The sequence below is a fragment of the Ranitomeya imitator genome, chromosome 10 (genome assembly GCF_032444005.1).
Source record: "Ranitomeya imitator isolate aRanImi1 chromosome 10, aRanImi1.pri, whole genome shotgun sequence".
In the NCBI taxonomy this organism is placed as follows: Eukaryota; Metazoa; Chordata; class Amphibia; order Anura; family Dendrobatidae; genus Ranitomeya; species Ranitomeya imitator.
Genome location: NC_091291.1, coordinates 108,882,778 through 108,896,627, shown reverse-complemented (window position 1 = coordinate 108,896,627; position 13,850 = coordinate 108,882,778). Strand labels below are relative to the sequence as shown.

General features: G+C 48.8%; 1 protein-coding gene across 2 annotated transcripts in view; it reads right to left on the bottom strand.

Moving 5' to 3' along the window:
* VPS13D (vacuolar protein sorting 13 homolog D) overlaps positions 1-13,850 on the bottom strand; it is a 292,394-nt gene that overhangs the window by 273,729 nt on the left and 4,815 nt on the right. For both annotated transcript variants that reach the window (XM_069741463.1, XM_069741464.1), the window contains exons 2-6: positions 7,130-7,271; positions 5,699-5,776; positions 1,774-1,964; positions 1,004-1,084; positions 463-579 (exon numbers count right to left, since the gene is read on the bottom strand). In XM_069741463.1, the coding sequence (XP_069597564.1) occupies positions 463-579; positions 1,004-1,084; positions 1,774-1,964; positions 5,699-5,776; positions 7,130-7,226 (564 nt within the window). In that variant the 5' untranslated portion in view covers positions 7,227-7,271. The remainder of the gene's footprint in view (positions 1-462; positions 580-1,003; positions 1,085-1,773; positions 1,965-5,698; positions 5,777-7,129; positions 7,272-13,850) is intronic.

Sequence of the window (13,850 nt, the reverse complement as noted above, 5' to 3'; positions counted from 1 at the left end):
TCAGCGCCGGCCAGCCGGAAAGCACAGCGGTGACGTCACCGCTCTGCTTTCCGGCTGACCGGCGCTGACAGTGCAGAGGAAAGCACAGCGCCGGAGGACAGACACGGAAGGTAAGTATGTAGTGTTTGTTTTTTTAACGTTTACGCTGGTAACCAGGGTAAACATCGGGTTACTAAGCGCGGCCATGCGCTTAGTAACCCGATGTTTACCCTGGTTACTGGGGACCTCGGGATCGTTGGTCGCTGGAGAGCTGTCTGTGTGACAGCTCTCCAGCGACCAAACAGCGACGCTGCAGCGATCGACATCGTTGTCGGTATCGCTGCAGCGTCGCTTAGTGACGGTACCTTAAATGAATGGGAATCAGCTGAGCCATGTGACAAATGTAAGGAAAAGCCTTCTGTAAGAGTCAGGGGTAAAACAAACAGCAAGGATCTGACCACAACCTTGTCCGTGTTCTCTTACCGGCTCACGACTGGCGTTTTGCACCGAAACGTTTTTGATGCAAACTCCAAAGGCAAACGGACGGGAAGGGTAAGTGACGCCATCTTCAAATCTCAAATGGACATCCTGAATTTTCAGCTGGAACAGTATAAAGACAATTGTGCATTATTATAAGAGCCGGACCTTTATACATAGAAGCCACACTGCTCATATCACATAGACCCAATGTTGGGTGGTCAATGAAAAAGTTAGAGTGAATATCCACCATTTGCTTGTTGTCTCCTACATTCACCATATGGGGAGTCTCACTGCCCCTTTTGGTGCTGATTATCGGGCCCAGTGTTTGCAGCGCTCACCTGTGCCATCCAGCCTTGAGGTGGCCCATGCACAGTGACTACTAATGGTGCAGGCAATGGCTCTAGTGATATAATGCACATACACAACCCTTGGGGTGACATATGGGATTTCAATGAACGCTGACCCTCAGGACAACTCCAGGGGGTCGGAGTTAGGGAGCGGCAAGCGATGAGAGACAAAGGCTTGAGGACATATCTCCACTTACTTCAATGTTGTCCACAATTCTGGTCACAATGGAGGCAGTGACGGAATACCAGTAGGATTCTCCCTTCTGCTCCTGTTCGCTCTGCAAAAAGAGTACGAGAAAAATATGGAGAAACGGCACAAAGGTCGGGATGGATTAGTAGGGAACGCAATGTGGAAAATCCTAAAAATGAGCTGAAGCATGAGGAGTCATAGGACCCTTAAGGGTCTTAAGGGGGTTAAGGTCTTAAGGTCTTAAGGTCCTTAAGGGGCAAGACTAGTCTATACTATACTACCCAGGAGGTGGAAATCTCAGTCATCGAATTCTCAAATGTTGGACAACCTGTAAGAAATGGTCACTAAAACCTGTTCCCGTTTCATCATTCAAGGTCACAATCTCAGGAGAATGCGGAACCAGTGGAATTCAATGTTTCCATAACTCCCATATACTTACAGGGGCTACAGCGATGCAGTCAATCACCGAGCTCATCAGCGCTGTCCATATAGACAGCACGAGCCGCTGAGCTGTTGACATGATGGCACCGCTGCAGCCGATCAACAAGTAGCAGATCTGGACTTGGGGAGGGTAAGTGCTCAGTTGGTCTATTTCTTCCTTTTTAGCATCCCTATGGAGTAATAACCTTTGAAATGGGAAAACCTTTAAAGAGAGAGTACCATAGGCGCATTCTCAATATGGATGGGGGTCCCAGCGGATCCCACTGCCGAAGGAGAGACATGATTGGATGGAAATGGTTTATGAAGATCCAATCGATACGATCAGCCCTCACTTACCTTCCATTTTTCCTCCAGCGCTTTCAGCAGAGCTTTCTTGTGTACGCACTCCAATAACTTTTCCCTCAACTCGTCAAAGTCTTCCTGTTTGTCAGGAGATCCGACCAGATGAAGGCGAGAGATGGAAATGACCCAAGGATCCAAATGTGGACGATAAAAAGGGATCTGGATTCTTATTTTTCCAATAAAGCCTAAAAGAAAATGGAGGATGAACTGAACTCGGGGCACCAATATAATGTGGATTTCAGCATTGAACGGGTTTGGCCACCACGATAGCCTTTCCTATGGATAGTCACAATCTATGGTAGGCCATCAATAACAGGATTTTTGGTTGCTTACCGTAATATCTGTTTCTCGGAGCCTTCATTGGGGGACACAGGAACCATGGGTGTATGCTGCTGCCACTAGGAGGCTGACACTATGCAAATAAAAAGTTAGCTCCTCCTCTGCAGTGTACACCCTACCGACAGGAAGTAGGATATTCAGTTAGTGAGAAAGCAGTAGGAGAAGCAACGTGTAAAAGAGGAATAATAATAATAAACTTTATTCACATAGCGCCAACAAATTCTACGGCGCTCCATAGATTAACAGCTTCAAACACTCGAAGAGTGTTCAAAGAACTCAAACGTATACAGTAAACAGAGCTGTTCAACTTGGGAGGGTGCTGTGTCCCCCAATGAAGGCTCCGAGAAACAGATTTTACGGTAAGCAACCAAAAATCCTGTTTTCTCTATCGCCTTTCATTGGGGGACACAGGAACCATGGGACGTCCCAAAGCAGTCCCTGAGGTGGGAAAAACCGACTTCCATCAGGTCCGAGGACTCACCACTGCCGCCTGCAGGATCCTTCTGCCCAGGCTGGAGTCCGCCGTAGTTCGGCGAAATGTGTGGATGGAAGACCAGGTGCCGCTTGCAAAGCCGTCAGCGATAACCCTGTGACGTACCGCACTGGAAGCGCCGACTGCCCGGGTAGAGTGAGCCTTTATCTCAGGAGGGGGCACTCTGTTCTTGACCCGGTAAAGCTTCCAAAATTGCCGATCTGATAGAGCGAGCAATAGTCGCCATTGCCGATCTGATAGAGCGAGCAATAGTCGCCTTGGAAGTCGGCAGGCCTCTACGCACGCCATCAGGGATGGCGAAAAGAGAATCCATCTTTCGGAAAACGGCTGTGCTAGCCAGGGAGATCCTCACTGCCCTGACGAGGCCCAGCCTGTTCAACGATCACTCCAGAGGATGAATCGGAGCTGGACAAAGGAAAGGTAGAACGATGTCCTCGTTGAGGTGGAAAGATGAAAAACCACCTCGAGAAAGGAAGGAAGGCAGAGGCCTGGGACCACCTTGTCCTGGTTTAAAATCAAAAAAGGAGGTCGGCAAGAAGCGGCCGCCAACTCAAAAACGCGGCGGATCAAAAAGATGGACCTGAGAAAAGTCACCTTCCGAGATAGAACTGACAGGGAAAACTCCCTGAGAGGCTCAAAGGGGGGAACCCCTAAGCACAACCAATCCAACCTATAAATCCCATGAATCCACAGAGGCCCTGTACGGAGGGACAGCGTGGGCTACTCCTTGAAGGGAGGTCTTAACCTGTGGCTGAGATTCGGCTTGATAGGATGGGCCTCCGGTAAGAAGTCGTCTTTTAGGCAGGAGGGTGATATGAGCTCCTGCCGCAAATTGGACCGATCTGCGGATGTGACCGCGGTATGGGCTCCTGAGATGTGGCGACGGATGAGAGGTGCATGTAAAGGAGTCCCAAGATGGCGCCAGTGGGCGGAGAGAAGGCGGGCCGCAGTGAAAATGTCGGGCGGGAGAAAAGCCCGCCCGATGAGAGAAGAAAGGGGGCGGAGTCCGGCACCGGAAGTAGGCCCAGGCAGAAGCCGGGGCCTAAATTAGCGATCGGTGCCGGCATGGAAGGGCCGCAGCGGTGAACAGTGCGCCGCAGAAAGCGATAGGTGAGCGGCCGCCTACAGCGGCGGGAGTAGCGCAGCCGCCGGTCCAAAGCGGTGAGGCGGTCTGGCAAGCCGCCACGCTGAGGGAGGATGCGCGGCGCTGTAAGCGGCCAGAGGGACGCAGCTGCAGGGGGCCCGATTAGCGATGCGGCGGCCGTGCTGAAAAGAAATGAACAGCCGCATACAGCGGCCGGAGCAGGGAAGCCGCAGCGATGCGGCGGCTGGTAAGCCGCCGCGCTGAAAGGAAATGAACGGCCGCATACAGCGGCCGGAGCAGGGGAGCCACTGAGGGCCGCGCTAAAGCTGGGGCTGGATAGAGGGCGGGGGGGGGTGGGAAGCCTGCAGGACCCGAGGCGGGAATGTCCCCCCCTGAGCACGGCCACGCAGATAGCGTGCCCGGACAAGAAGCGGCGCGGTGTTCCGTAAAGGCAGCCGCGCCGGAACAGGGGACAGGGAGGCCGCATCCACGGAAGTGGCGCGGCTGAAAAGAGATGCGATTCGCATCAGAACACCCCTAAATAGGAACCCCCTTTTTAGGATCCAGGGAAGCCACAGGGTGGGGAGGGAAAATACTCACCTAAACATCCCACGCCGGTACTAACCTGGAAGGAATGAGACGTCCACGGAGCTGATGGACGTCCTCGTCTCCTCCGACCGACAGGCTCTGGTGGGCGAGTGGGTGGGGGACGGAGCCAGGACCGGACTTCTAAGCACGCTTGTGTGCTAGGATCTTGGTCCTGGAGAGGAATCTATGAGGATACGGGGTGGCAGTACACGCCGTACTCATAGTCCGCATAGTGGGACTACAGGTGTGACTGTTCACCCTGTATCCCTCCGGAAAATCCTGAAAGGAAACGACGCACATTGAGGTAGATAAGGGTCTAATGAAAGACCCGTGTCCACCTCCTACTGACACTAAGCTAAACTGAATATCCTACTTCCTGTCGGTAGGGTGTACACTGCAGAGGAGGAGCTAACTTTTTATTTGCATAGTGTCAGCCTCTTAGTGGCAGCAGCATACACCCATGGTTCCTGTGTCCCCCAATGAAAGGCGATAGAGAAATCTGATTGGTGGAGTGTGACACCCGGCATCCCCACCGATCAGATGATATCAGCGGCGGTCAGAAGATCTCGGATGCTGCCACATGCAGTGGTGTGTAAATATCATCCCATCAGTAAAGGTTTAATCACAGGAGAGTGGGATAAGGTTAGAGCATGGTGGGATGACTGAAGTAGATAGGGGGCTGCGGTGTCTGAGAAAACAGCGCACATGTAACCAGGTACAGACATGATTCTTTAAAGGGAATCTGTCACTAGATTTTTGCTGCCTCATCTGAGAGCAGCGCGATATAAGTGCTGATACCCTGATTCCAGTGTTGTGCCACTTACTGGGCTGCTTGCTGCTTTTTTGCTAAAATCACACTTTTCTCTGCTGCAGATGTATCAGTTCTCTGAATCCAGAGCTCTGTATAATCCCACCCCCACCACTGATTGGCAGCTTTCTGTGTACACTGTGTATAGGCAGAAAGCTGCTAATCAGTGGTTGGGGGCAAGGTTGTATAGAGCTCATGAATACATGGCAGCAGGTTTACTAGCCCTCTAGTGATAATTTTCTGGTGATAAAACTGTGATTTTATCAAAACTGCACTAAGCAGTCCAGAAAGTGACATATTGCTGAAATCGGGGTCACTGTCCCTACATTATGTGGATCTTGATCAAATTAGGTGGCAGAAACCTGGTGACAGATTCTCTTTGACTTTTGTGTACCTGGTAGTACAAAATGTCCTCATGGTTCCTAAAACCAAGCCTCCAATCTGGGCAGATGGCCTCTCTAGGTTCTTGTGGTCACAAATATGACGTCAAACTGTGTCAACTAAATGTCAGCTGTGTGCACCATGAAGGTCACAGTTTTCCCGTGTCACATTACGAGCAGGGTGGTCACTGATCTCATACGCCCGGCGATCACATTTCATACAATACCTGCTTTTACTTCGAAGGGTAATTCCAGCTCTTTCAAGGCATCTTTTTTTAAGGGCAGGTTCTCCAACTCCACCGCCCCTATGAACACATCAACAGAAGGGTTAGGTAACAGATCTGAGAAAGTATCTGCAATGTCATCCTCGCCTTCTTATACGCTAGCCGCCCTGAAAGTGACTCGGCACACGTGGGGTTAAACTAGCACATAGGCTGACATTGCTTGTGTGCCGTCTGCTGCACCAGAGGAAGAGGAGAAGAGTCGGGAGACAGACGGCTGGTCCTGGGCATCTCAGATCTGAGGCTCCCTTGTCCGGTCGGGAGTCTTTTGGGGTCACTCGGGGCCAGGATAGTCAATAGGGCCCTGTAGTGTGGATGCCCGGACTAGCTGCTCAAAGGCTTCCTGACCATGGACTCACATAAGAGGCGTCATGGCCTCTCAGGATGGGTGAGATTGCTCCACACTCTCTGTGTAAGTAAAGTGGGTCTTTTCCATTACGGACCACCGTAAGGAGGATATCCTTAAGTATTTGACCTGTTAGACATTTGGAGGGTCTTTTTTGTTTTTGGACCACTGATTGTGAGACTGACCACTGTCAGCTTGATGACCGTCTCCAATCATCACTACTCACCTAACTACAATCTTCCATCTATCCCTTTCTTCTGGTAGCTTCCCCTCCTACTTCACACGCTCAATCATTACGCCATTATTAAAAAAACCCTCTCGACCCATCCTGCACAAATAACTACAGACCGGTCTCCAATCTCCCCTTTATCGATGGCATCACTGTCATGCGTCAGCATCTCAAATGCGAGAGAGAGGGCACATGGGGGGCAGGATGGGAGACGCATCGGGGAGCAGGACGGGAAACGCATGGGTGGGCAGGACGGGAGACGCATGGGTGGGCAGGACGGGAGACGCATGGGTGGGCAGGACGGGAGACGCATGGGTGGGCAGGACGGAGACGCATGGGGGGCAGGATGGAAGACACATGGGGGGCAGGATGGAAGACACATGGGGGGCAGGGTGGAAGACACATGGGGGGCAGGGTGGAAGACACATGGGGGGCAGGATGGAAGACACATGGGTGGGCAGGATGGAAGACACATGGGTGGGCAGGATGGAAGACACATGGGTGGGCAGGATGGAAGACACATGGGTGGGCAGGATGGAAGACACATGGGTGGGCAGGATGGAAGACACATGGGTGGGCAGGATGGAAGACACATGGGTGGGCAGGATGGAAGACACATGGGTGGGCAGGATGGAAGACACATGGGTGGGCAGGATGGAAGACACATGGGTGGGCAGGATGGAAGACACATGGGGGGCAGGATGGAAGACACATGGGGGGCAGGATGGAAGACACATGGGTGGGCAGGATGGGAGATCATTGATTAGCATACACAGAGGACATAGACACAATCACACTTTACCTTTCAGCAGGGCTACAGACAACTGGTCTGTGTTCAGGTTGTTGACATATTTGCCCAAATAGGTGTTCAAAACCCAGGCTACCAACCCCTCCAACATGGCTGCTGCGGGGGGCTTATTCTATCATGTGCTCATAGTGGATGCCTAAAAACAAAAAAAGCTGTATGAGTTCAATTATCTTTTAGGAGAACAAGAATAATCAAAAACTAAACATACAAAATGCAGAAAAAAATGAAACATTCCTAGTAATTCCTCAGTATTCATTACTGCCTTCCGCGCCTTAAAATTTTTCCTCGAGCCAGAACATTTTTACTTTTCCATCAACACAGTCGTATAAGGGATTGTGTTTTGAGAGACGAATTGTAGTTTTAGATGACTCTATTCATCTTAAAGGGAATCTGTCACCCCATTTTAGGCCTATAAGCTAAGCCCACCGGCATCAGGGGCTTATCTACAGCATTCTGTAATGCATTCTGGAATGCTGTAGATAAGCCCTCGATGTATCCTGAAAGATGAGAAAAAGAGGTTAGACTATACTCACCCAGGGGCGGTCCGCTGCGGTCCGGTCTGATGGGCATTGCGGTCCGGGACCTCCCATCTTCTTACGATGACGTCCTCTTCTGGTCTTCACGCTGCGGCTCCGGCGCAGGCGTACTTTGTCTGCCCTGTTGAGGGAAAAGTACTGCAGTGCGCAGGCGCAGGGAAAGGTCAGAGAGGCCCAGTGCCTGCGCACTGCAGCCATAGCTTTTATTGGCACAGTTTTGGAGCACAAACGACATCTTGCTCACTTTTATTGCAGTTTTGGAGGATATTGCAGCCACTAAAAATCGGCATTCTCGGCGTTCCAATTTTTCTTCACTAACTATGTGGGTTAATTTTCTATTCTGATAGCTCGGAGTTTTACAGAAGCAGCGACACCAAACATGGTTAGTTTTTACTTTATTTTTACATGGGGAAGAGAGGAGCAATTAAAACTTGTATGTCAATTTTATTTTTCAAAATATTTGTATTTTTTAGTCCTTTGTGGAACTTGACATTGCGATCATTTGATCACAGAATATAGTAAAAACTACGATCCAGGCTGCACACAAGTGCCACAATGGCAGAGACCGGAGCCACAGCTGCCATGATGGGGTGGGCGATGGGCGATTGAAATGTCAAGCCCCCTTGAAATGTCACTGTCAGAGATTGAAAGCAGCATTTTAAGAGTTAAACAGTAGAAATCAAGGATAGTTCTGACCACTACTATTAGAAGCAAGTTCTGGCTGTATATACCAGCAGGAACGTATGTGGCATGAGCTTTTCTCCAGAGCCCAATTCAAACAACTGCACCCGACATATAACGTCTTAAAGGGAACCTGTCACCCCCAAAATCGCAGGTGAGCTAAGCCCACCGGCTTCAGGGGCCTATCTACATTCTGGAATGCTGTAGATAAGCCTCCGATGTACCCTGAAAGATGAGAAAAAGACATTAGATTATACTCACCCAGGGGAGGTCCCGCTGCTGGTCCAGGGCTTCCCATCTTCATCAGATGACGTCCTCTTCTTGTCTTCACGCTGCGGCTCTGGCGCAGGCGTAGTTTGTCTGACCTGTTGAGGGCAGAGCAAAGTACTGCAGTGCGCAGGTGCCGGGAAAGGTCAGAGAGGCCCAGCGCCTGCGCACTGCACTACTTTGCACTCAACAGGTCAAACAAAGTACGCCTGCGCCGGAGCCGCAGTGTGAAGGCCAGAAGAGGACGTCATCTGATGAAGATGGGAAGCGCCAGACCCGGACCTGGGTGAGTATAATCTAACGTCTTTTTCTCATCTTTTAGGATACATCGGGGGCTTATCTACAGCATTCCAGAATGCTGTAGATAAGCCCCTGATGCCGGTGGGCTTACCTCACCTGCGATTTTGGGGGTGACAGATTCCCTTTAAAGATGTGCTCACAGAAAATGCCTGGAGGCGTCCCTCACATGCTCTATCATTCTATATTATTTCAAAGCACTCTTTTTTGGTGATTCCTTTGTATCTCCGTTCATACTGCACCCACACACACAAATGGTACACCATTTCAAAGATAAACTTGCCCCCCTCAGCAAGAAACTAGCCAAACAAACCACACATCCACAATGTGATCACAAAATGCACTTCAAACCTTAATTTTCATAAAACTGCAGTAAAGAAAAATAACCTGCAGGTGGCACCACACTATGCCAAAGCACACTACCACAAAGCTGAAACAAATCCTAACATTTGGCTTGGAGGTTTTCCAGCTTGCCAAACTCCTTGCCCAGCCGATTTCAGGCAGGTCCATATAAAATATTTGCTACATATGTGGAAGTAGAATAAAAGTAAAACTTTACCTGTTTAAGACTTCAGCTTTAAAACTGAAGATATAAATGAATGCAGCCTAAAAGGGACCGGACAGGTTCTGAACCATCAGATTTTCTGTATTATTGGACAGTCATTGAAAAGTCTATCTTCCTTCTAAGGTTGCAGCTTATTGGTGACCTGGAGTCACCTCTGGTTCCACGTAAAAATCTGCAGCGTTGACATAACTCAGACTGTACATTGTTTCCCGATGGGAGGGACTGGTGGAAACAACCTTGCAAAAATGGAAAAAAAGAGGGATATTCCCAATTATTATAACATGGTGTAAATACGCTCAGTTATGGGGTCAATTCTCCTTCATCATTTTTACTGTCAAAGTGGCACTGCTGTACAGGGAGCTGCTCCGTACACATGCATAGGGCTGTGTTGCACTTCCCTACACTGCATATAGATGGCAGTGCTGCTGTGGAGGGGAAAAAATGCTGCTGCCCCAGTTCTTTTGCAAGGTCCTGACAATCAGACCCCTTCTGATCAGTAAGTAAAATACCATTATGTTTAAAGGAACCATAAGATCATCAAAGAAAGACGAATGGCAAAAGCAAAAGATAACAAGCAGGACGCCGACAACATCAGTAAAAGACTAAAGAGAGCCATTTGAGCAGACAAAGGACTTTATTATTACCAAAAGATATGTACAGAGATAGAAAGCGAACATCTGAAGGGCAAGACCAGTAGGGTATACCAAAAGATCAAAGAGTTATGACGAAAGTTTCAACCACGAGTGGAAAGGCTGAAAGAACGAAAACAAAGTAACTGAGCCAGAACAGGTCAAGGAAAAAAATCGAAAGAATACACGGAGCACCTCTACAAGAACGACTCTATGATACTGGAAGAAGCTGAGTCTGGAAAAGATTACAAACCGAACATCTCGAAAGACGAAGTCATTGCTGTGATAAAGCTTCAGTCAAGAAAAATGATAATTACTTACGGGTAATTTGATTTTCCAGAATCATGACAGCACCGTACGTGAGAGATGGCATCCGCCCCCAGGAACAGGAAACCTGTAGCAGAGATATAAGAATGGGGCGGCCCCTCTCTCCTCAGTTTGTTTCAGAGTATGGAAGATGACCGCTTTGTTAGTACACAGTTATGTATTCTATTTACATTGTACAAGTTTCTATTAGTTTTTTATCTATATATATATTTCCTTACACTTATTTACTTATATATAATAAGTTTTTTTTTTTTTTTTGTGAATCACACAACCATCACCAAGATAGGGCGGGAATTAATGCGGTGCTGTCATGGTTCTGGAAAATCAAATTACCCGTAAGTAATTATCATTTTTTCCCTTCACCATGACAGCACCGTACGTGAGAGGAAGAAATAGAAGACTCCTAGGGTGGGACAACAGCAGATAACACCTTTCTCCCAAAAGACAAGTCTGAAAGACCTAAGTCTAGTCTATAATGCCGGAAGAAGGTAGATGGTGAAGACCATACCGCTGCTTTACAAATCTGTTCCACCGAGGCGCATGCCCTTTCCGCCCAGGAAGTGGCAATAGCACGCGTGGAGTGAGCCGTGACACCTTGTGGGGGAACTTGACCAGAAGAGGAATATGAAAGTGAGATAGCTGTACGCAACCACCGTGCAATAGTCGCCTTTGAGGCCTTTTTTCCCCTGTTTGTTCCCTGGAAGGTGACAAAAAGGGCCGATGACTGACGCCAAGATTTTGAGGCTTCTATGTATTGAAGCAGGCAACGTCTGACATCGAGACAATGGAAGGTTTGCTCCCCCTGGGATTTTGGTTGGGGACAAAATGAGGGAAGAATAATTTCCTGGTCTCTATGAAATTTTGAATTGACCTTCGGAAGGAAGGCAGGATCGGTTTTGATAACCACTTTGTCATCATGAAAGGTGGTGTAAGGAGGGTTCACCGACATAGCCTGTAATTCACAAGTACGACGGGCAGAAGTTAGAGCAACCAGAAGGACCGCTTTTGCTAACAGAAGTCCCCTCTCAAGTTCCAGGCGGTGAGGTGTAGCCTGTGTACTTGGGGATGTTGAACTGGTCCCTGGTGCAGGAGATCCGGGGCATCCGGAAAGATCCATGGGTCCGAGATAGACATGCGTCTGAGCCACGTGAACCATGCCCTTTTCGACCAAAACGGAGCTATGAGGATCACTCGTGCCTTGTCTTCCCGAATTTTCCTGAGGACTGTCGGGATTAATGCTTCTATTATATATAGTAGAAGGAGCGGTGTGCGCGCCTCTGGAGCAGCTTCCATCCGGAAGTGTCCAGCACACCGGCTCCTTTCGGCGTGTGACGCTACTTCCGGCGCGACCGGAAGTCGTCCTCCTTCACTTCGGCGGCCGGCGTCAGTGAAGGACACGCCCCCCGGACCTGCCTCCTGCCCAGAGCGGTCGCCGGGGAGTCCGGCGAGGGGAGAAAACAGGCGCGCACAGAAGCCCCTTCACCCGGGCAGCACCGCACGCAGCGCCGCCGAGCATGGCTGCCCCCCCGCGGACCTCGGCCTCCGGACCGGACTCATCAGAGGGGGTATCCCTCCGGAGGTAGGAGCTCTGCAACAGGCGTCCACCTGCAGGAACAGGAAACCAAACTGAGGAGAGAGGGGCCGCCCCATTCTTATATCTCTGCTACAGGTTTCCTGTTCCTGGGGGCGGATGCCATCTCTCACGTACGGTGCTGTCATGGTGAAGGGAAAATAAAGCATCTGGATGTGACAATATTCCAAAAGAACTAATATAGTCTTCTGAGGTCATCACTCGCCTGTCTCAGCAGATATGGACAACCAGTAAAAGGACCAAGAACCGGACAATATCCTTGTTTATTCCTATTTCGAAGAAGGGCGATGCTACAGACTCTGGAAAATATCTGACTATTGTACTCATACCAGTAAAATACTACCGAAGATCCTACGAAGACGGCTACAGCCTTACTTTAACAAAGAACTGCCAGAGGAACAAGCAGGATTCAGAAAAGCAGAAGAACAAGAGATGTAATCGCTAACATTAGATGAATAATGGAAAAGACCAAAGAATACAACGTGGAGATTTATTTTTGCTCCATCGACCACAGGAAAGCCTTAGGCTGTGCTGATCACCAGAGCCTTTGGAATACCATGACGGATATGGGTGTCCAAACCATCTGATCAGCCTCATTAGGAACCTATACGTCAACCAAGGAGCAACAGTCCTAACAGAACACGGCATGGTTCATTTCAGATTTTAAAATCATTTTTCAAGCTAGTGTTATAAAGTATTCTAATTTACTGAGATAAGGACTTTTGGATTTTCATTGGCTGCAAGCCATAATCATCAACATTAACAGAAATAAACACTTGAAATAGATCACTCTGTAATGACTCTATATAATATAGGAGTGTCGCCTTTTGTATTGAAGAACTGAAATAAACAAACTTTTTGATGATATTCTAATTTTGTGAGAAGCACTTGTATATGGCTGGTCGCAGCGTCTTACCGCTTGTCATGCAGGTAACATGTAATGTCTAGGCATAATAGGACGTAATATGCTTTACCATGGGGTTACATAGCCTGCTTGCTGGCCGAGGTATATATTATTTGTGCATTACCGGAAGCATCACTCCTGCTACACTCTGGTATATCGCGGCCACAATGCGGATGAGTACGCAGCACCGAAAGTGAACATTACACCAGGATCACTTTTGTACACAGCAACCTCAATGCGATCGAGTGGGCAAGACCGGAAGTGATGTTTTTCACCTGCCGGCTGGGTTCGGCGTCTCAAGACTTGCAGACCAGAAGTCATGCTGATGGCAAGGTGGGTTATATATATAAATCGGATCAACACTGCAGGTGACACAGCATTGTGGATCCCAACTATGACCACATGAGACTATGCATCAGTTCTCCTGATGAACCACGTATAGAGAAACGCATCAAGCCGTTTTTTTTTTTAAGGGATAAGTAAACCCATTTTTCTTTGAATGACTCCATGTATGCTGGGTCCTTGGCAATATTTCTAGCATGCATTTCACCCTTTGGTTGCTGTTTATTAGCTTGGCAATTGGTCTGTGCTTACGTATGGGAGAGGTTCTTATCTATTTGCAGAGCATTATCAATAAGAGACTGTATAAGCGATTAGAACGGCTCATACTTCCTCTAGACTGAGGGCATTTCTTGGTACTTTGTACATTTCTATATTGCTAGATGTTAAGGCTTATATCTATGAGCCTAGGCCACTCTTGACCTTATTCTGTTTCTATCTTTTCAGAAACAGTTGGCAATAATACCATACTGTCACACTCGCGCCCACACTGGTTGGCGCGGGTGTGCGGGGGTGTGGCCCCACTGTGCCAAAGACCAGACGACCCTGGAAGGGGCGTAACTAAGTAGCTTCCTTGGT